Source organism: Cheilinus undulatus, linkage group 4 (genome assembly GCF_018320785.1).
Source record: "Cheilinus undulatus linkage group 4, ASM1832078v1, whole genome shotgun sequence".
Lineage (NCBI taxonomy): Eukaryota > Metazoa > Chordata > Actinopteri > Labriformes > Labridae > Cheilinus > Cheilinus undulatus.
This window is the reverse complement of record NC_054868.1, coordinates 54,352,324-54,376,155: the sequence shown is the minus strand read 5'-3', so window position 1 is coordinate 54,376,155 and position 23,832 is coordinate 54,352,324. Positions and strand designations below refer to the sequence as shown.

At 32.7% G+C, this 23,832-nt stretch overlaps 1 protein-coding gene across 1 annotated transcript; it reads left to right on the top strand.

Annotated features, from left to right (window-relative positions):
• Positions 1 to 958: 958 nt before the first annotated feature.
• Positions 959 to 22,223, top strand: LOC121507820 (lysozyme C, spleen isozyme). Its single transcript, XM_041784160.1, has 5 exons — positions 959 to 1,115; positions 19,956 to 20,129; positions 20,250 to 20,313; positions 21,309 to 21,347; positions 21,668 to 22,223. The coding sequence occupies exons 1-5, from the start codon at positions 959 to 961 to the stop codon at positions 21,732 to 21,734; spliced, it is 501 nt and encodes a 166-aa protein (XP_041640094.1). The 3' UTR covers positions 21,735 to 22,223.
• The last annotated feature ends 1,609 nt before the right edge of the window (positions 22,224 to 23,832 follow it).

Sequence of the window (23,832 nt, the reverse complement as noted above, 5' to 3'; positions counted from 1 at the left end):
TGCTATTTTTAGCTATGTTTCCGCTATTTCAGCTATTTAATGCTACTTTAAGCTATTCCTATGCTTTTTCGTCCATTTAATGCCATTTTCAGCTACTTTTAGGCTATTTTAATGCTATTTTAATGCTATTATAATGCAATTTTTAGCTATTTTAAGGCTTCTTTAAGCTATTTTTAAGCCATTTTCAGCTACTTTAAGGCTATTTTCAGCTATTTTAAGGCTACTTTAAGCTATTTTTTAAAATCCTTTATTATCTACTGAATGCCTTTTCTAGCTACTTTTGAGCCATTTTATGCTATTTTATGCTATTTTCAGCTATTTTTGTGCTTTTTGGCTTTTTTCAGCAGTTCTTCCCCAGTTCAGCTCACAGCATCCCCACGCAATTTCAGCTGAAATTGCAATTTTGATCTAGTTCAGAATCAGATCTGTCTCTGGTGAACCGGGCTGCATGTGTGCCTCAGGCTCTGCTTCGTGGTCTTTGTCAGGTCTGTAAAAGGAAACACCACCATGTTCTGGCCATCTGGAAGCTTTACAGCAGTGAAACTGAGGCTCTCCTCCTCTTATTGTCGGCTGTCCTGGGGACACTGACGTCCTCATATCTAAGGCTCTGTGCTGCTGACACCTGATCCTTTAGTATTATAGATGATGACGGGGAGGAGGAACTGTTCCAGCGTCTCCGTCTCATGGCCTCCTCTTTTCATCAGGACGAAGGCGTTAACCTGTAACAGAGAAAAGATGTTTTCAGTTGGAGGGATCGTGTTTCCTGCCCCGACCTCTTTAGAGCAAAGAGAGCCGGGTTAAAGCATCAGATCTGTGAAAACATGGCATTCTTCCAGAGCTCTGGGAGCGGCCTTTATCTGACCAGAACAAAGACTCAGCTCCTCTCTGATTGGTCAGCGCTGGCTCTGAGAGGGTATAAATGCCATCTAACGGCTGAGTTCACAGAGTCGGAGTAACGATGAGGGTGCTGCTGGTGTTTCTGTTGGGCCTCAGCCTGGCTGGAGGAGAGCTCGTAGACAAATGTGACCTCAGGAACCGGCTGATGACGGCTTTGAGTTCCATAACAGACGGGACGGAGCCAGGACGGCTGGGTGTGGAGAACATTGTGGCCAAGAGTGAGTCCTGCAGGATTTCATGATAAATATTTAATAATCAATGCACATTTGAGCCTCTATATTATTAGAGTGATTCACAGTGATCTAGAACAGTGCTTCTCAACTGGTGGGTCGGTATCCAAAAGTGGGCCTCAAAACTCTTTCTAGTGGGTCATGAATGTGTGTGCCAGGGGAAAAAAATGTGACAAAAACTCATCTACAAAGGCCTGAAGTGGACAGTAATTTCATACATTTGTTTTTTTAGGTTTTCCTATGAGTTAATTTCAGTGTTTTTCGACCTATTTATCCCCCTTTTGTTGAACATAAAATTGGTTTACCCAAGATAACAAGGAAATTCTAGGACAGGGGGGTCAACCTCAATCACAGAAGGAGCCAGATTCTGAATTAAGGTCTAACCTGAGGGTCCACATTTAACAAAACTGTCAACCACATTTTCACCAGTAATAAACTATGGGGAAAAAACTAGCACTGATGATAGATGATTTAAAAAGTCAAAATGATAAGTTAAAAGGCTCATAATCTGAGATAGAAGTCAAAATTATTAGTTCAAAAGATCAAAACACAAAATTAGATGGTGAAATAATGCTTTTAAAAGGCAAATACATGACAAAGAAAGTCACAATTATGTTTTTAAGGCAAAAAATATGACTTAAAATATTAAATTGTAAACCTAAAAGGTAAAAAATGTGAGATTAAAGTCCAACTAATAAATAGAAAAGGACAAATTATGAGAAAAAATGTCAAAGTTATTAGTTGAAAAGGAAAAAACACAAAATTAGATGTTAAAATAATGCTTTTAATAGGCAAATATATATAAAAAGAAAGTCACAATCATGTTTTTAAGACAAAATTATGACTTAAAATTCAAAATGGTGCACCTAAAAGGTCAAAATATGAGATAAAGATCAAAATAATAAATAGAAAAAGTCAAACGATTAGATAAATATCAAAATTATGAATTGAAGAGGTCAAAATATAAGATAAAAAGTGAAAATCACAGATTAACAAAGTCAAAATATGGAACAAAAAGTCAGAATAATGAATGTAAAAGGTTAAGATATGAAATAAAAGTCAAAATAATAGATTGACATCATAATTATGCAATGCAAAAATTTAAAATATGAAATGAAAACACAACTTAATTTCTTTTCCCACGTTTCTTTTTTCCTAAATATTTTCATTATTTATTTTTTCACATTTTTATGACTTAAGGATATTTGATACCAAGGTTAAGTTTATGTTTGTATACTTGAGGAAATCTGCAGACCTCATATTTTAGGGCCAGTTATAATAAGAATATATGATCTTGCGGGCCGGATGTAACTGTACCACAGGCCTGATTTGGCCCCCGGGCCTTGAGTTTGACACCACTGTTCTAAGAGAAATGACCAAACTTCCATGCTATCTGAACAAAAATGGAGTCGAATAAGATGCATGCATGCAGATCCTTCTGTAATGATGTGCTTTTCTAACATTTGTTTTGTCCCGTCTCCTTGCTCACTGAGTTTTTATATTTAGTCTGCAAACATCAACATTTTTTGGAGTGTTCTTTTGTCCCCATGGTGTAATGGTAGCCAAGAATACTGAATCACCAGGGACAACTGATTCACTAACATTCATGAGATAAACAAAGCGTTTTTTTTTTTTTGTTGTGACTTTTCTTTAAGGAGGAGGTGGTGGGTCCTGATGCCTGACCACTGATTTAGAAGTCAACACTTTCCATTGATGTAAAGATGCTCAAAGCTTATTTCTTATTTTTCTTTAGCTCAGTATGTTATCCTATCAATATCATATATTTTCCATGTGCATACAAAAACAGATTTGGTCTCCAAAAATCCTAATCCTGGTGCATCTATCGCACTTAAACACTCAAAGAAAAAGGTTAATTTCACAACTTATTTTAAACCCTTAAATACTTTACATAACTCCCTTTGTAGATTTGTTTTGAGCTGTCCTTAAAGAACACACCACTGCTTTATGTTTGACTTCAACCCAAATCCAAATGTCAGTTTCACTGGTTTCAATATATTTTTAAATGTGTTCATTTCAATTCTCCACCATATTTAAAACAACTACTTATTCCATATTCATCTCCATGTCCACTCAGACATCTGAATTATCCTTTCTTTACTATTCACAGAATTCATAAGGAAATTGGTCATAGGTCATTTAGTCATAAAGCTCCATCTGACTGGAATACCCCCCCCCCAGTCCATCACATCTTTTCACAGTTTTAGGTCTAATCTGATGTCTTATTTAAAAACAAGATGCTCCTGTTTCTGAGTTATTTATTTATGTATTAATGGGTGTAAATATTGATATATGTTATCAGCATACGTTATGCTTGTGTGTGGAAATCTACATGTACGATACATGTGTATGTACACCTATGTGTGTATGTAGATACATGTTATGTATATGCTTATGTACGTAGATGTACATGTGTATCTACACTACCAGTCAAAAGTTTTAGAACACCCCAATTTTTCCAGTTATTTATTGCAATTCAAGTTGTTTAAATCCAATGAATGGCTTGAAATGGTACAAAGGTAAGTGGTGAACTGCCAGAGGTTAAAAAAAAAAGGTAAAGTTACCCAAAACTAAAAAATAATTTACATTTCATTTCCCCTCTGTCTGCATAAAAGCAGTGTTGGAACACACTGTGGTACCATACCCTCGTGGGCATAGGTTGAACAGTATTGTACTGCAGAAAGTAGTGTGTTGCTACAAAAATGGCGAGAAAAAGGCAATTAACAATGGAAGAGAGACGGACAACCACAACACTTAAAAATGTAGATCTTTCCTACAGAGAAATTGCAAAGAAAGTCAAAGTGTCAGTGAGTACAGTTTCCTTCACCATCAAAAGGCACTCAGAAACCCAAAGCCACAGCTGAATCAGAGGACAAGTTTCTGAGAGTAAACAGCTTGCGTGATAGGCGGCTCACAGGACAACACCGTCAAGCACAGCTTTATAGTGGTTGTAGTAAGTAAGACTCAGTTTCAACTGTGAAGAGGAGACTTGGAGCTGCAGGACTGACAGGACGAGTTGCAGCAAGAAAGCCATTGCTCAGATGTCAGAATAAGACAAAGAGGCTTGCCTGGGCCATGAAACACCGCCATTGGACCACTGAAGACTGGAAGAAGGTATTATGGACTTATGAATCGAAATTTAAAATCTTCGGTTCATCACGCAGGATCTTTGTTTGCTGTTGAGTAGCAGAAAGGTTGGTTCCACAGTGTGTGACATCAACCATCAAACATGGAGGAGGAAGTGTGATGGTCTGGGGCTGTTTTGCTGGATCCAGGGTCGGTGACTTGTACAGAGTGAGAGGCACCATGAACCAAAACGGCTACCACAGCATTCTGCAGCGGCATGCAATACCCTCTGGTATGTGCCTAGTTGGCCAGGGGTTCATCCTACAGCAAGATAATGACCCAAAACATAAGTCCAAGCTTTGCCAGAACTACCTCAGGAAAAAAGAAACAAGGTGGTAAGCTTGAAAACATGGAGTGGCCAGCACAGTCTCCAGACTTAAACCCCATCGAGCTGGTTTGGGATGAACTGGACAGAAAAGTGAAAGCAAAGCAATCTACAAGTGCCACACATTCATGGGAACTTCTGCAGCAGATTTGGGAAGAACTTTCTGAAGAATATTTGATTTCTGTTGTAGAAAGAGTGCCACGAGTGTGTTCAGCTGCTATATCTGCCAAAGGTGGCCACTTTGATGAGTCAAAAGTTTAGAGTACATTTTGGTCTATAAATTGATTCCATGATTTTTTTAAACTCCAATTGCTTATTTGTACTATGCTTTCATTTCAGAGAGCAATGACACATTAAACTTAATGATTTTCAAGAAAAAAATGGAAAAATTGGGGTTTTCTAAAACTTTTGACCAGTAGTGTATATCTACATGTATATGTATGAGTGTGTATGCATACACAGTATATGAACAGTATGTTTATCTGTATATCTATATCTGCATGTATGCACATGTATGTACATGTGTGTGTATACATATGTATGTATGTGTACATTTGGGAGCTGGGGTTGGGGTGGAGGGGCTGGGGAAGTGGGAGAGCTGTCTGTATTTGTCTGTTTTTGTTTGATTATGTTTGTTATGTATTGTAGTTTGTATTTTTCTATGTTTTTGTGCTGGGACCCTCTTGAAAATGAGATGCTGCACCTCAAGGGGCTATCCTTCAATAAATTCAACCTCAATTCAAATTCAACATTCCTGGTTCAGACTGAGGCAGAAGTGGACCCTTGGATCATGTGTTCTCTGAACATTCTCGGGTCTGAGGGCAGGCTGCTCTGGGAGAAAAACTTTTACGTTTAAAAGTAGGGCTGGGCGATATGCCCTAAAATTTATATCCCGATATATTTTTGCTATATCCTGATACAGGATATTTATCGCGATATTTTGAAACGGCCTCTCAGCAGCTGTATTTAATTCAGCCCCAAATGACAGTATGGTGATAGTAGTTTGGTGATTGAAATAGACTGTTCTATTGGATTTTTAATAAAATTGTTTGCAGAAAGTAAAAAACAGTATAAAGTCAAATTTAGCAGTTTCATTTTGAAAAGGACTTCATTCATTCGTTTACTAATAAATCAAAAAAGGCAAAGGCTGAATCCCAATTCTCCCCTTTAACCTCAATCTTACCCTCAAGCTCAACCCTCAGTCTTAACTCGTCCCTCAAAGCCAAGTGTAAGGACCATCTCGTGACTTAGAAATGGGACACCTCTTAATAGCAGTTATGATTTCAGACTGTAGAGGGCAGTAATGTGCCAAAACTGTGTAGTCTGTCAATTCAGAGGAAGAAGAAGAATGAGAACATGTTAATATTCAACCAAATAACATGTATAAACACCACAGCGATGGACATGTTCAGCTGAAAGTCACTGTATAACACGGCCATCAGCTAATGCCAAACACCAGCTGTAACTTGTAGGCTTGTCCACAATAGCACGGTTACCGGCTTACGATTGTAAAAATAAGAGGAAATGTTATGCTATAAAAAGGCAAATAATCCATAAAATAACATTGAACTAAGATATTGGAGTGGTTTTGGTAATTTTTAGATCTCTATTAACAACGAAATTTACATTTGTCGCTCGATTTTCTTCCCCGCATCTTTCCGAGTGATAACCCTCAATACCAAGGGAGCTCAAGGAACATCTCAAAATTGAGGGAGATAAAGTCCTCAAACTCGCCCCTTGGCTCAACTCTCGGGAGAATTGGGACAGCCCTCGCACTTTGCGGGAACGCACATTTTGAGACTGAGGGTTAAGATCCAGGGTTAAGGGGAGAATTGGGATTCAGCCTAAATCTATGAACAATGTTATTCTCTTCATACAGTAAAGAGCCTGTAGGGGAACTCCACACTGAGTGTCCTAACTCTCTTGTTGGGATAAGGCTGCTGTCAATGTGAAGACACAGACATCTATGTGTGACTGAATTTTGGATTTTGACAGGTTCAAGATTCAAGAAACCTTTATTGTCATTGCACAACAGGTGTACAACGAAATTACAATAGTTCTCTGGCCAGTGCAGCATCAGGTAACTAATATGAACAGTAAATATTAAAGAAGAACAGTAAATATTCAAGAAGAACAGTAAATATTCAAGAAGAACAGTAAATATTCAAGAAGAACAGTAAATATTCAAGAAGAACAGTAAATATTCAAAAACGGTAAATATTTAAGAAGAACAGTAAATATTCAGGAATAACAGTAGATATTTAAGAAGAACAGTAAATATTCAAGAAAGAACAGTAAATATTCAAGAAGAACAGTAACTATTCAAGAAGAACAGTAAATATTCAAGAAGAACAGTAACTATTCAAAAACGGTAAATATTCAAGAAGAACAGTAGATATTCAAGAAGAACAGTAGATATTCAAGAAGAACAGTAAATATTCAAGAAGAACAGTAAATATTCAAGAAGAACAGTAACTATTCAAAAACGGTAAATATTCAAGAAGAACAGTAGATATTCAAGAAGAACAGTAAATATTCAAGAAAGAACAGTAAATATTAAAGAAGAACAGTAACTATTCAAGAACAGTAAATATTAAAGAAGAACAGTAAATATTCAAGAACAGTAAATATTGAAGAAGAACAGTAAATATTCAAGAAGAACAGTAACTATTTAAGAACAGTAAATATTAAAGAAGAACAGTAAATATTCAAGAACAGTAAATATTAAAGAAGAACAGTAAATATTCAAGAAGAACAGTAACTATTCAAGAACAGTAAATATTAAAGAAGAACAGTAACTATTCAAGAATGGTAAATATTAAAGAAGAACAGGAAATATTCAGGAAGAACAGTAACTATTCAAGAACAGTAAATATTCAAGAAGAACAGTAAATATTCAAGAACAGTAAATATTCAAGAAGAACAGTAACTATTCAAGAACAGTAAATATTAAAGAAGAACAGTAACTATTCAAGAACGGTAAATATTAAAGAAGAACAGTAAATATTCAAGAACAGTAAATATTCAAGAAGAACAGTAACTATTCAAGAACAGTAAATATTCAAGAAGAACAATAAATATTCAAGAACAGTAAATATTCAAGAAGAACAGTAACTATTCAAGAACAGTAAATATTCAAGAAGAACAGTAAATATTCAAGAACAGTAAATATTAAAGAAGAACAGTAAATATTCAAGAAGAACAGTAACTATTCAAGAACAGTAAATATTAAAGAAGAACAGTAACTATTCAAGAACAGTAAATATTAAAGAAGAACAGTAACTATTCAAGAACGGTAAATATTAAAGAAGAACAGTAAATATTCAGGAAGAACAGTAACTATTCAAGAACAGTAAATATTAAAGAAGAACAGTAAATATTCAAGAACAGTAAATATTAAAGAAGAACAGTAAATATTCAAGAAAGAACAGTAAATATTCAAGAAGAACAGTAAATATTCAAGAAGAACAGTAACTATTCAAAAACGGTAAATATTCAAGAAGAACAGTAGATATTCAAGAAGAACAGTAAATATTCAAGAAAGAACAGTAAATATTAAAGAAGAACAGTAACTATTCAAGAACAGTAAATATTAAAGAAGAACAGTAAATATTCAAGAACAGTAAATATTGAAGAAGAACAGTAAATATTCAAGAAGAACAGTAACTATTCAAGAACAGTAAATATTCAAGAAGAACAGTAAATATTCAAGAACAGTAAATATTAAAGAAGAACAGTAAATATTCAAGAAGAACAGTAACTATTAAAGAACAGTAAATATTAAAGAAGAACAGTAACTATTCAAGAATGGTAAATATTAAAGAAGAACAGGAAATATTCAGGAAGAACAGTAACTATTCAAGAACAGTAAATATTCAAGAAGAACAGTAAATATTCAAGAACAGTAAATATTCAAGAAGAACAGTAACTATTCAAGAACAGTAAATATTAAAGAAGAACAGTAACTATTCAAGAACGGTAAATATTAAAGAAGAACAGTAAATATTCAAGAACAGTAAATATTCAAGAAGAACAGTAACTATTCAAGAACAGTAAATATTCAAGAAGAACAATAAATATTCAAGAACAGTAAATATTCAAGAAGAACAGTAAATATTCAAGAACAGTAAATATTAAAGAAGAACAGTAAATATTCAAGAACAGTAAATATTAAAGAAGAACAGTAAATATTCAAGAAGAACAGTAACTATTCAAGAACAGTAAATATTAAAGAAGAACAGTAACTATTCAAGAACAGTAGATATTCAAGAAGAACAGGAAATATTCAGGAAGAACAGTAACTATTCAAGAACAGTAAATATTCAAGAAGAACAGTAAATATTCAAGAACAGTAAATATTCAAGAAGAACAGTAACTATTCAAGAACAGTAAATATTAAAGAAGAACAGTAACTATTCAAGAACGGTAAATATTAAAGAAGAACAGTAAATATTCAAGAACAGTAAATATTCAAGAAGAACAGTATCTATTCAAGAACAGTAAATATTCAAGAAGAACAATAAATATTCAAGAACAGTAAATATTCAAGAAGAACAGTAACTATTCAAGAACAGTAAATATTCAAGAACAGTAACTATTCAAAAACAGTAAATATTCAAGAAGAACAGTAACTATTCAAGAACAGTAAATATTAAAGAAGAACAGTAACTATTCAAGAACGGTAAATATTAAAGAAGAACAGTAAATATTCAGGAAGAACAGTAACTATTCAAGAACAGTAAATATTAAAGAAGAACAGTAAATATTCAAGAACAGTAAACATTAAAGAAGAACAGTAAATATTCAAGAAGAACAGTAACTATTCAAGAACAGTAAATATTAAAGAAGAACAGTAAATATTCAAGAACAGTAAATATTGAAGAAGAACAGTAAATATTCAAGAAGAACAGTAACTATTCAAGAACAGTAAATATTCAAGAAGAACAGTAACTATTCAAGAACAGTAAATATTAAAGAAGAAAAGTAGATAGTCAAGAAGAACAGTTACTATTGAAGAACAGTAAATATTAAAAAAGAACAGTAAATATTCAGGAAGAACAGTAAATATTCAAGAAAGAACAGTAAATATTCAAGAAGAACAGTTAATATTCAAGAAGAACAGTAACTATTCAAGAACAGTAAATATTCAAGAAAGAACAGTAAAATATTCAAGAACAGTAACTATTCAAGAACGGTAAATATTAAAGAAGAACAGTAACTATTCAAGAACGGTAAATATTAAAGAAGAACAGTAAATATTCAGGAAGAACAGTAACTATTCAAGAACGGTAAATATTCAAGAAGAACAGTAAATATTCAAGAACAGTAAATATTCAAGAAGAACAATAAATATTCAAGAACAGTAAATATTCAAGAAGAACAGTAACTATTCAAGAACAGTAAATATTCAAGAAGAACAGTAAATATTCAAGAACAGTAAATATTAAAGAAGAACAGTAAATATTCAAGAACAGTAAATATTAAAGAAGAACAGTAACTATTCAAGAACGGTAAATATTAAAGAAGAACAGTAAATATTCAGGAAGAACAGTAACAATTCAAGAACATTAAATATTAAAGAAAGAACAGTAAATATTCAAGAACAGTCAATATTCAAGAAGAAAAGTAGATAGTCAAGAAGAACAGTAACTATTCAAGAACAGTAAATATTAAAGAACAATAACTATTCAAGAACAGTAAATATTCAAGAAGAACAGTAAATATTCAAGAAGAACAGTAACTATTCAAGAACAGTAAATATTCAAGAACAATAACTATTCATGAACAGTAAATATTCAAGAAGAACAGTAACTATTCAAGAAGAACAGTAACTATTCAAGAACAGTAAATATTCAAGAAGAACAGTAACTAGTCAAGAACGGTAAATATTAAAGAAGAACAGTAAATATTCAGGAAGAACAGTAACTATTCAAGAACAGTAAATATTCAAGAAAGAACAGTAAATATTCAAGAACAGTAAATATTCAAGAATAAAATTTAATATTCAAGAACAGTAAATATTCAAGAAGAACAATAAATATTCAAGAACAGTAAATATTCAAGAAGAACAGTAACTATTCAAGAACAGTAAATATTCAAGAAGAACAGTAACTATTCAAGAACAGTAAATATTAAAGAAGAATATTAAATATTCAGTAAGAACAATAACTATTCAAGAACAGTAAATATTCAAGAAGAACAGTAAATATTCAAGAAGAACAGTAACTATTCAAGAACAGTAAATATTCAAGAAAGAACAGTAAAATATTCAAGAACAGTAAATATTCAAGAAGAACAGCAAATATTCAAGAACAGTAAATATTAAAGAAGAACAGTAAATATTCAAGAACAGTAAATATTCATGAACAGTAAATATTCAAGAAGAACAGTAACTATTCAAGAAGAACAGTAACTATTCAAGAACAGTAAATATTAAAGAACAATAACTATTCAAGAACAGTAAATATTCAAGAAGAACAGTAAATATTCAAGAAGAACAGTAACTATTCAAGAACAGTAAATATTCAAGAACAATAACTATTCATGAACAGTAAATATTCAAGAAGAACAGTAACTATTCAAGAAGAACAGTAACTATTCAAGAACAGTAAATATTCAAGAAGAACAGTAACTAGTCAAGAACGGTAAATATTAAAGAAGAACAGTAAATATTCAGGAAGAACAGTAACTATTCAAGAACAGTAAATATTCAAGAAAGAACAGTAAATATTCAAGAACAGTAAATATTCAAGAAGAACAGTAAATATTCAAGAACAGTAAATATTCAAGAAAGAACAGTAAATATTCAAGAACAGTAAATATTCAAGAAGAACAGTAACTATTCAAGAACGGTAAATATTAAAGAAGAACAGTAACTATTCAAGAACGGTAAATATTAAAGAAGAACAGTAAATATTCAGGAAGAACAGTAACTATTCAAGAACGGTAAATATTCAAGAAGAACAGTAAATATTCAGGAAGAACAGTAACTATTCAAGAACAGTAACTATTCAAGAAGAACAGTAACTATTCAAGAACAGTAAATATTCAAGAAGAACAGTAACTATTCAAGAACAGTAGATATTCAAGAAAGAACAGTAAATATTCAAGAACAGTAAATATTAAAGAACAATAACTATTCAAGAACAGTAAATATTCAAGAAGAACAGTAAATATTCAAGAAGAACAGTAACTATTCAAGAACAGTAAATATTCAAGAAAGAACAGTAAAATATTCAAGAACAGTAAATATTCAAGAAGAACAGCAAATATTCAAGAACAGTAAATATTAAAGAAGAACAGTAAATATTCAAGAACAGTAAATATTAAAGAAGAACAGTAACTATTCAAGAACGGTAAATATTAAAGAAGAACAGTAAATATTCAGGAAGAACAGTAACTATTCAAGAACAGTAAATATTCAAGAAAGAACAGTAAATATTCAAGAACAGTAAATATTAAAGAACAATAACTATTCAAGAAGAACAGTAAATATTCAAGAAGAACAGTTAATATTCAAGAAGAACAGTAACTATTCAAGAACGGTAAATATTCAAGAAAGAACAGTAAAATATTCAAGAACAGTAAATATTCAAGAAGAACAGCAAATATTCAAGAACAGTAAATATTAAAGAAGAACAGTAAATATTCAAGAACAGTAAATATTAAAGAAGAACAGTAACTATTCAAGAACAGTAAATATTCAAGAACAGTAAATATTCAAGAAGAACAGTATCTATTCAAGAACAGTAAATATTCAAGAAGAACAATAAATATTCAAGAACAGTAAATATTCAAGAAGAACAGTAACTATTCAAGAACAGTAAATATTCAAGAACAGTAACTATTCAAAAACAGTAAATATTCAAGAAGAACAGTAACTATTCAAGAACAGTAAATATTAAAGAAGAACAGTAAATATTCAAGAACGGTAAATATTAAAGAAGAACAGTAAATATTCAGGAAGAACAGTAGCTATTCAAGAACAGTAAATATTAAAGAAGAACAGTAGATATTCAAGAACAGTAAATATTAAAGAAGAACAGTAAATATTCAAGAAGAACAGTAACTATTCAAGAACAGTAAATATTAAAGAAGAACAGTAAATATTCAAGAACAGTAAATATTGAAGAAGAACAGTAAATATTCAAGAAGAACAGTAACTATTCAAGAACAGTAAATATTAAAGAAGAACAGTAAATATTCAAGAACAGTAAATATTAAAGAAGAACAGTAAATATTCAAGAAGAACAGTAAATATTCAAGAACAGTAAATATTAAAGAAGAACAGTAACTATTCAAGAACGGTAAATATTAAAGAAGAACAGTAAATATTCAGGAAGAACAGTAACTATTCAAGAACAGTAAATATTAAAGAAGAACAGTAAATATTCAAAAACAGTAAATATTCAAGAAGAACAGGAAATATTCAAGAAGAACAGTAACTATTCAAGAACAGTAAATATTCATAAGAAAAGTAGATAGTCAAGAAGAACAGTTACTATTGAAGAACAGTAAATATTAAAGAAGAACAGTAAATATTCAAGAAGAACAGTAAATATTCAAGAACAGTAAATATTCAAGAAAGAACAGTAAATATTCAAGAACAGTAAATATTAAAGAACAATAACTATTCAAGAACAGTAAATATTCAAGAAGAACAGTTAATATTCAAGAAGAACAGTAACTATTCAAGAACAGTAAATATTCAAGAAAGAACAGTAAAATATTCAAGAACAGTAAATATTCAAGAAGAACAGCAAATATTCAAGAACAATAAATATTAAAGAAGAACAGTAAATATTCAAGAACAGTAAATATTAAAGAAGAACAGTAACTATTCAAGAACGGTAAATATTAAAGAAGAACAGTAAATATTCAGGAAGAACAGTAACTATTCAAGAACAGTAAATATTCAAGAAGAACAGTAAATATTCAAGAACAGTAAATATTAAAGAAGAACAGTAACTATTCAAGAACGGTAAATATTAAAGAAGAACAGTAAATATTCAAGAACAGTCAATATTCAAGAAGAAAAGTAGAAAGTCAAGAAGAACAGTAACTATTCAAGAACAGTAAATATTAAAGAACAATAACTATTCAAGAACAGTAAATATTCAAGAAGAACAGTAAATATTCAAGAAGAACAGTAACTATTCAAGAACAGTAAATATTCAAGAACAATAACTATTCATGAACAGTAAATATTTAAGAAGAACAGTAACTATTCAAGAAGAACAGTAACTATTCAAGAACAGTAAATATTCAAGAAGAACAGTAACTAGTCAAGAACGGTAAATATTAAAGAAGAACAGTAAATATTCAGGAAGAACAGTAACTATTCAAGAACAGTAAATATTCAAGAAAGAACAGTAAATATTCAAGAACAGTAAATATTCAAGAAGAACAGTAACTATTCAAGAACGGTAAATATTCAAGAAGAACAGTTACTATTCAAGAACGGTAAATATTAAAGAAGAACAGTAAATATTCAGGAAGAACAGTAACTATTCAAGAACGGTAACTATTCAAAAAAGAACAGTAACTATTCAAGAACGGTAAATATTAAAGAAGAACAGTAAATATTCAGGAAGAACAGTAACTATTCAAGAATGGTAACTATTCAAGAAAGAACAGTAACTATTCAAGAACAGTAAATATTCAAGAAGAACAGTAAATATTCAAGAACAGTAAATATTGAAGAAAGAACAGTAAATATTCAAGAACAGTAAATATTCAAGAAGAACAGTAACTATTCAAGAACGGTAAATATTAAAGAAGAACAGTAACTATTCAAGAACGGTAAATATTAAAGAAGAACAGTAAATATTCAGGAAGAACAGTAACTATTCAAGAACGGTAAATATTCAAGAAGAACAGTAAATATTCAGGAAGAACAGTAACTATTCAAGAACAGTAAATATTCAAGAAGAACAGTAACTATTCAAGAACAGTAAATATTCAAGAAGAACAGTAACTATTCAAGAACAGTAAATATTCAAGAAGAACAGGAAATATTCAAGAAGAACAGTAACTATTCAAGAACAGTAAATATTCCAGAAGAACAGTAACTATTCAAGAACGGTAAATATTAAAGAAGAACAGTAAATATTCAGGAAGAACAGTAAGTATTCAAGAACAGTAAATATTAAAGAAGAACAGTAAATATTCAGGAAGAACAGTAACTATTCAAGAACGGTAAATATTCAAGAAGAACAGTAACTATTCAAGAACGGTAAATATTAAAGAAGAACAGTAAATATTCAGGAAGAACAGTAACTATTCAAGAACAGCAAATATTCAAGAAGAACAGTAACTATTCAAGAACAGTAAATATTCAAGAACAGTAACTATTCAAGAACAGTAAATATTCAAGAAGAACAGTAACTATTCAAGAACAGTAAATATTCAAGAAGAACAGTAACTATTCAAGAACAGTAAATATTCAAGAAGAACAGGAAATATTCAAGAAGAACAGTAACTATTCAAGAACAGTAAATATTCCAGAAGAACAGTAACTATTCAAGAACGGTAAATATTAAAGAAGAACAGTAAATATTCAGGAAGAACAGTAACTATTCAAGAACGGTAAATATTAAAGAAGAACAGTAAATATTCAGGAAGAGCAGTAACTATTCAAGAACAGTAAATATTAAAGAAGAACAGTAAATATTCAGGAAGAACAGTAACTATTCAAGAACGGTAAATATTCAAGAAGAACAGTAACTATTCAAGAACGGTAAATATTAAAGAAGAACAGTAAATATTCAGGAAGAACAGTAACTATTCAAGAACAGTAAATATTCAAGAAGAACAGTAACTATTCAAGAACGGTAAATATTAAAGAAGAACAGTAAATATTCAGGAAGAACAGTAACTATTCAAGAACGGTAAATATTAAAGAAGAACAGTAAATATTCAGGAAGAGCAGTAACTATTCAAGAACGGTAAATATTCAAGAAGAACAGTAACTATTCAAGAACGGTAAATATTAAAGAAGAACAGTTACTATTCAAGAACGGTAAATATTAAAGAAGAACAGTAAATATTCAGGAAGAACAGTAACTATTCAAGAAAGGTAACTACAAGAAAGAACAGTAACTATTCAAGAACGGTAAATATTAAAGAAGAACAGTAAATATTCAGGAAGAACAGTAACTATTCAAGAACAGTAAATATTCAAGAAGAACAGTAAATATTCAAGAACAGTAAATATTGAAGAAAGAACAGTAAATATTCAAGAACAGTAAATATTCAAGAAGAACAGTAACTATTCAAGAACGGTAAATATTCAAGAAGAACAGTAACTATTCAAGAACGGTAAATATTAAAGAAGAACAGTAAATATTCAGGAAGAACAGTAACTATTCAAGAATGGTAAATATTCAAGAAGAACAGTAAATATTCAGGAAGAACAGTAACTATTCAAGAACAGTAAATATTGAAGAAGAACAGTAACTATTCAAGAACAGTAAATATTAAAGAAGAACAGTAACTATTCAAGAACAGTAAATATTCAAGAAGAACAGTAAATATTCAAGAAGAACAGTAACTATTCAAGAACAGTAAATATTGAAGAAGAACAGTAACTATTCAAGAACAGTAAATATTCAAGAAGAACAGTAACTATTCAAGAACAGTAAATATTCAAGAAGAACAGTAACTATTCAAGAACGGTAAATATTAAAGAAGAACAGTAACTATTCAAGAACGGTAAATATTAAAGAAGAACAGTAAATATTCAGGAAGAACAGTAACTATTCAAGAACGGTAAATATTCAAGAAGAACAGTAAATATTCAAGAAGAACAGTAACTATTCAAGAACAGTAAATATTCAAGAAGAACAGTAACCATTCAAGAACAGTAAATATTCAAGAAGAACAGTAAATATTCAGGAAGAACAGTAACTATTCAAGAACGGTAAATATTCAAGAAGAACAGTAACTATTCAAGAACGGTAAATATTCAAGAAGAACAGTAAATATTCAGGAAGAACAGTAACTATTCAAAAACAGTGCATATTCAAGAAGAACAGTAACTATTCAAGAACGGAAAATATTAAAGAAGAACAGTAAATATTCAGGAAGAACAGTAACTATTCAAGAATGGTAAATATTAAAGAAGAACAGTAAATATTCAGGAAGAACAGTAACTATTCAAGAACAGTAAATATTGAAGAAAGAACAGTAAATATTCAAGAACAGTAAATATTCAAGAAGAACAGTAACTATTCAAGAACGGTAAATATTAAAGAAGAACAGTAACTATTCAAGAACGGTAAATATTAAAGAAGAACAGTAAATATTCAGGAAGAACAGTAACTATTCAAGAACGGTAAATATTCAAGAAGAACAGTAAATATTCAGGAAGAACAGTAACTATTCAAGAACAGTAAATATTGAAGAAGAACAGTAACTATTCAAGAACAGTAAATATTCAAGAAGAACAGTAACTATTCAAGAACAGTAAATATTCAAGAAGAACAGTAAATATTCAAGAAGAACAGTAACTATTCAAGAACAGTAAATATTCAAGAAGAACAGTAACTATTCAAGAACGGTAAATATTAAAGAAGAACAGTAACTATTCAAGAACGGTAAATATTAAAGAAGAACAGTAAATATTCAGGAAGAACAGTAACTATTCAAGAACGGTAAATATTCAAGAAGAACAGTAAATATTCAGGAAGAACAGTAACTATTCAAGAACAGTAAATATTCAAGAAGAACAGTAACTATTCAAGAACGGTAAATATTAAAGAAGAACAGTAAATATTCAGGAAGAACAGTAACTATTCAAGAACGGTAAATATTCAAGAAGAACAGTAACTATTCAAGAACGGTAAATATTCAAGAAGAACAGTAAATATTCAGGAAGAACAGTAACTATTCAAGAACAGTGCATATTCAAGAAGAACAGTAACTATTCAAGAACGGAAAATATTAAAGAAGAACAGTAAATATTCAGGAAGAACAGTAACTATTCAAGAATGGTAAATATTAAAGAAGAACAGTAAATATTCAGGAAGAACAGTAACTATTCAAGAACGGTAAATATTCAAGAAGAACAGTAAATATTCAGGAAGAACAGTAACTATTCAAGAACAGTGAATATTCAAGAAGAACAGTAACTATTCAAGAACGGTAAATATTAAAGAAGAACAGTAAATATTCAGGAAGAACAGTAACTATTCAAGAACGGTAAATATTAAAGAAGAACAGTAAATATTCAGGAACAACAGTAACTATTCAAGAACGGTAAATATTCAGGAAGAACAGTAACTATTCAAGAACAGTAAATATTAAAGAAGAATAGTAAATATTCAGGAAGAACAGTAACTATTCAAGAACGGTAAATATTAAAGAAGAACAGTAAATATTCAGGAAGAACAGTAACTATTCAAGAATGGTAAATATTAAAGAAGAACAGTAAATATTCAGGAAGAACAGTAACTATTCAAGAACAGTGAATATTCAAGAAGAACAGTAACTATTCAAGAACGGTAAATATTCAGGAAGAACAGTAAATATTCAGGAAGAACAGTAACTATTCAAGAACGGTAAATATTAAAGAAGAACAGTAAATATTCAGGAAGAACAGTAACTATTCAAGAACGGTAAATATTCAAGAAGAACAGTAAATATTCAGGAAGAACAGTAACTATTCAAGAACAGTAAATATTCAAGAAGAACAGTAACTATTCAAGAACAGTAAATATTCAAGAAGAACAGTAACTATTCAAGAACAGTAAATATTCAAGAAGAACAGGAAATATTCAAGAAGAACAGTAACTATTCAAGAACAGTAAATATTCAAGAAGAACAGGAAATATTCAAGAAGAACAGTAAATATTCAAGAAGAACAGTAAATATTCAAGAACGGTAAATATTCAAGAAAGAACAGTAAATATTCAAGAACAGTAACTTTTCAAGAACAGTAAATATTCAAGAAAGAACAGTAACTATTCAAGAGCAGTAAATATTCAAGAAGACCAGTAAATATTCAAGAAGAACAGTAAATATTCAAGAAGAACAGGAAATATTCAAGAAGAACACGAAATATACAAGAAAGAGAGGTAAATTTTCAAGAAGAACAGTAAATATTCAAGAAGACCAGTAGATATTCAAGAAGAACAGTAACTATTCAAGAACAGTAAATATTCAAGAAGAACAGTAAATATTTAAGAAAGAGAGGTAAATATTCAAGAAGAACACTAAATATTCAAGAAAGAACAGTAAATATTCAACAAGAACAGTAAATATTCAAGAAAGAACAGTAAATATTCAAGAAAGAGAGGTAAATTTTCAAGAAGCACAGTAGATATTCAAGAAGAACAGTAAATATTAAAGAACAGTAAATATTCAAGAAGAACAGTAACTATTCAAAAACGGTAAATATTAAAGAAGAACAGTAGATATTCAAGAAGAACATTAAATATTCAAGAACAGTAAATATTCAAGAAGAACTGTTGATATCCAAGAAGAACAGTAACTATTCAAGAAGAACAGTAAATATTCAAGAACAGTAACTATTAAAAAACGGTAAATATTCAAGAAGACCAGTAAATATTCAAGAAGAACAGTAAATATTCAAGAAGAACAGGAAATATTCAAGAAGAACAGTAAATATTCAAGAAGAACAGGAAATATTCAAGAAAGAACAGAGAACTAGGAGCCGCTGCGTCCATATGTGCTGCCATCTAAAGAGGTTCATCTCTTTCCTGACTTACTTAAATCTGAGCAGAGCAAATATATGAGCCCATGACATCACCTGTTGCTATGGGGAATAACCCCACCCACCCTTCTTATTTCTAACTTTCATTACTTTTTAAACATAGCTACTTTCAGCTATTTTTATCCTTTTTTAGCTATTGAATGCCATTTTCAGCTACATTTATGCCATTTTATGCTATTTTATGCTATTATTATTCTATTTTCAGCTATTTCTATACTTTGTCCACTATTAAATGCAATTTTCAGCTGCTGTTTGGTCAAAATCAGCTATTTTTGTGCTATTTTCAGCTATTTTTTAGGCTACTTTCGACTATTTTTATGCTATTTTCAGCTTTTTTAGGCTACTTTCAGCTATTTTTCTTCCTTTTGAGCTTTAAAATGCCATTTTTTTTACATACATGCCCTTTTATGCTATTTTCAGCAGTTCTTCAACAATTCAGCTCTTAGCATCCCCACGCAGTTTCAGCTGAAATTGCAATTTTGATCTAGTTTTAGATGATACTAGTCGACTTAAAAAAAACCTTCAGGCCATCTGGCCTAAAGATTGTTAGCTATTGCTTCTTTTAAGTGAGGCTGTGACATTTTCAGGTGGTTAATCTGATCCTCCTCTCTGTGCTTCTTTTCAGTCGTCTGCCACGTTAGTCAGACGTCACATTACGACACCAGCGTTGTGAATTCTCCTCCCAGCAGCTCTCACCTCAAGGAGAAGTTCTATGGTCTGTTCCAGCTCACTGGAGAAGTGGTCTGCTCTGAGGGGGACAAGGATCCATCACACACCCTCTGTGAGATGAATTGCAGCGGTGAGCCTGAATCATCTTTAGATCTGTTAGGGCTGGAGCACCATTTCACTACTCTGACTTATACATGCTAAAACCTACACTAACATTCATGTTTTACTGTTTGATCCTGTTTCTCTCCAGGCCTGTGTGACAGGGATATCACAGATGATATTGACTGCATTTTAAAGATCCTCAAAAAGATGATGTGAGTTCATTTTACGCCTTTTATTTTTCCTAAATCTTAAAGTTCCTCATAGAGACTGTAGACGTCCTCGTAGAGACTGTAGACCTCCTCATAGAGACTGTAGACGTCCTCGTAGACTGTAGACCTCCTCATAGAGACTGTAGACGTCCTCATAGAGACTGTAGACGTCCTCATAGAGACTGTAGATGTCCTCTTAAAGACTGAAGAAGTCCTCATAAAGACTGTAGACATCCTCGTAGAGACTGTAGACGACCTCGTAGAGACTGTAGACATTGTTGTAGAGACTGTAGACGTCCTCGTAGAGACTGTAGACGTCCTTATAGAGACTGTAGACGACCTCGTAGAGACTGTAGACATTGTTGTAGAGACTGTAGACGTCCTCATAGAGACTGTAGACGTCCTCATAGAGACTGTAGACATCCTTGAAGAGACTGTAGACGTCCTCATAGAGACTGTAGACGTCCTTGTAGAGACTGTAGATGTCCTCATAGAGACTGTAGACATCCTTATAGAGACTATAGATGTCCTCTTAAAGACTGTAGAAGTCCTCATAAAGACTGTAGACGTCCTCGTAGAGACTGTAGACATCCTCATAGAGACTGTAGACATCCTCGTAGAGACTGTAGACGTCCTTATAGAGACTGTAGACGTCCTCATACAGACTGTAGATGTCCTCTTAAAGACTGTAGAAGTCCTCATAAAGACTGTAGACGTCCTCGTAGAGACTGTAGACATCCTTGTAGAGACTGTAGACGACCTCGTAGAGACTGTAGACATTGTTGTAGAGACTGTTGATGTCCTCGTAGAGACTGTAGACATCCTTGTAGAGACTGTAGACGACCTCGTAGAGACTGTAGAGATTGTTGTAGAGACTGTTGATGTCCTCGTTGAGACTGTAGTACTCGTAGAGACTGTAGTACTCGTAGAGACTGTAGACGTCCTTGTAGAGACTGCAGATGTCCTATTAACATATCCATTCTATGTTTTTTTCACAGAAAAGACGGGTATAAAAGCGATCCCAAGTTTCTGAAAATGTAAGTACAATCATGGGGTTCTCTCAGTCCTGCTCGTTTCCTCTGTACTGATTCAGATGATGAAACCATCCAGTGTTGTATTTTGCCTCTGGTCATGTAGACTGATCTATAGAGACGAGAGATGGGGTGAAGTGACAGTAGGCTGTTCATACATCATTCTTTCTTATCCTGCTTTTATAACCGCAGTAAAGAATCACCATGTGTACTTTACTGGTTAAATTTTTCCAGATGCCAGTTAGCCAGTTAGCTAGTTAGCTAGCTAGTTAAAAGCAGCGTGTTTATGCGTTCTAACATTGGATCTGGTCTGTTTTCTTTTTCAGGATCCAGTCTATTCTGGGAGACTGCAGAGATGGCCAAGTCTCTAACTACTTCTCTGACTGCCCATAACCTTCTTTAGTTTGAGAATGATCTCTACTGATGATATGAATACCTGAAGATGTTTTCTTGTTTGTTAGAGTGAAGAATTAATTCATCTCCAGATGGTGGAGCTGGTTAAAGCTCAGTTCAGACCAAAGACCACCAGGAGGAGATGAGCCTGCAGCTGCCTCTGTTCTGTCGGTTCACACTGCTGCTGCTGATCTCACAGACTCTTTAATGTGAAGTTTGAAGCTATGACACGATCATTCTGACTCTACTGTCACTGACGTTCACCTGCCAGTGCACACAGGCAGACCCCGGTACAGCAGTGCTCTGTCTTGTCTCACAGAAATGGCGGGCCTCTGAAAGGTGCTGTCTCTAAATGCCAGGTAAAAATGCTGATGCATGTACGTGGGGTCTGCAGCGGAAACACTAGCCCCCTGGTTAACATTCACCTCCTGATCCTGGGTCTGACCTAACCTGGATTATAATCCAACTTCCCTGTCCAAGTCTGATGGGCCCTCCCCCCATTACCCATAAAAGGGCTCATACCATTTAAAATACCTTTACAGGCAACAATAAATAAAATGTTTGTTTTAGTTAGTAAAAATGGATATTTGGGTTTAAATTACATCTCCCCTCCATTACCTTTCACCTTTATGGACAGCCTCACTCACTTCCTGTTATTTTGGTGTTGTTTTTCTCTTTTTTTGTGTTTTTATCATCATGATAATGTGTTAGACTGCATTCATCTCTGATAATAAAGACTCTGCATGCATGTTTCTCCTCATCATATAATGAACAATATCCCGCTATCACACAGAGTTCAGCTAGGGCTGGGCTTCACAGTAAATCTTACTGCAAGTTTTAAATCAGAGCTATATGCAGACTATGCACATGCATAGGACCCCACAAGCCACCAGGGGGCCCCAAAGCTGAATGTTCAGCCTCATCTGAGGAGAATTTAAATGACCTGTCTTTGGGCGCACTCACACTAGGCCATCCGTACCGTGCCTAGGCCCGTTTCAGCCTAAAGTCCGGTACCTTTGGCCAGAGTGAGTGCAATCGTTTTGTGCTTCGGCGCGGCACGCTTCACTGCCCCGGCACGGATGGACGAGGTGGGCCTAAGCAGGCACGGATGCAAATGAAGGAGCTCAAGCGTGGGAATGTGACGAAGCGTCAAAAAACAACAAAAGGTCCCGCCCTAGAGCAGAGGTAGCAGCCGCAGAGACAGCAGGATATTTAAGAGAGAGAGGGAAATATGTATTTTGTCTCACTGTATTTCATCAAGCTACAAAGATTTTGTAAGAGCTGAAGAATTTAACTTCACACAGCTTCACGACCTCTTTCTAATGGATCCCAGGCCAGTCCACATTTCTGACCAGTTTCAAACAAAGTCAGGCTTTAATGAATGTAAGAGGTTTTTTGGTTTGTGAAATAAAACTTCTTCCCTTGTTTTAGTGACAAACAGCAGCTCACAGGATAACAAACACCTTTCATCCTCCGTGCGTAAAGCAGAGTGCCAAATACGCGGACAAGTGTGTGCCAGGGTTAATCTCACGGCTGATTTAACCTCTCTTATTAGAAAAACATAATACCAAAGTATCATCCACTGAATTAACTTACCACTAATTCTATTTCATGTAACCAAGCAGTGAAATTGGGATCTTGATCGCTGACGTTTGGACGGAACATCGTTTATTAATCCTGAGGCGCATTCACTTCTAGCTCTCATCAGAGGGTTAAAATCGCTCTCGTCACAGTTAAAAACATCTTTTATCTGAACATTTAATCCTGCTCTGGACACAGACTGTCCGGTGACATGAGAGCTTGTTTGGTGCACCACTGAAAGGCATCCAAACGCAGAGAAAAGGCTCAGTTCAGGGCGCGTAAAAGAGCAGCTGTAGGGGCTCATATGAGATAAAAAGTCCGGGTTTCATTCATCAGAAGTGCTTGTTACTCTGATCAGACTCCAGATTATATGTTGTGAGCGATAATTCTCCGCTATGAACCGCTTTTTCTCTCTCTCTCCTCACTGGGCTCTGTATAGTTAATGTAGCTGCTGATGTCAGGTGTCAGCTGAAATACCTCTGGTGTCAGATCAGGTATGGTATAAATCTGTTGATAT

Excerpts from the sequence above, each read along its gene's own strand:
- LOC121507820 (XM_041784160.1), top strand. The coding sequence starts at position 959 with ATGAGGGTGCTGCTGGTGTTTCTGTTGGGCCTCAGCCTGGCTGGAGGA. Across the intron at positions 1,116-19,955 it reads GGAGAACATTGTGGCCAAGA|TCGTCTGCCACGTTAGTCAG; the intron begins GTGAGTCCTGCA and ends GCTTCTTTTCAG. Across the intron at positions 21,348-21,667 it reads GATCCCAAGTTTCTGAAAAT|GATCCAGTCTATTCTGGGAG; the intron begins GTAAGTACAATC and ends TTTCTTTTTCAG.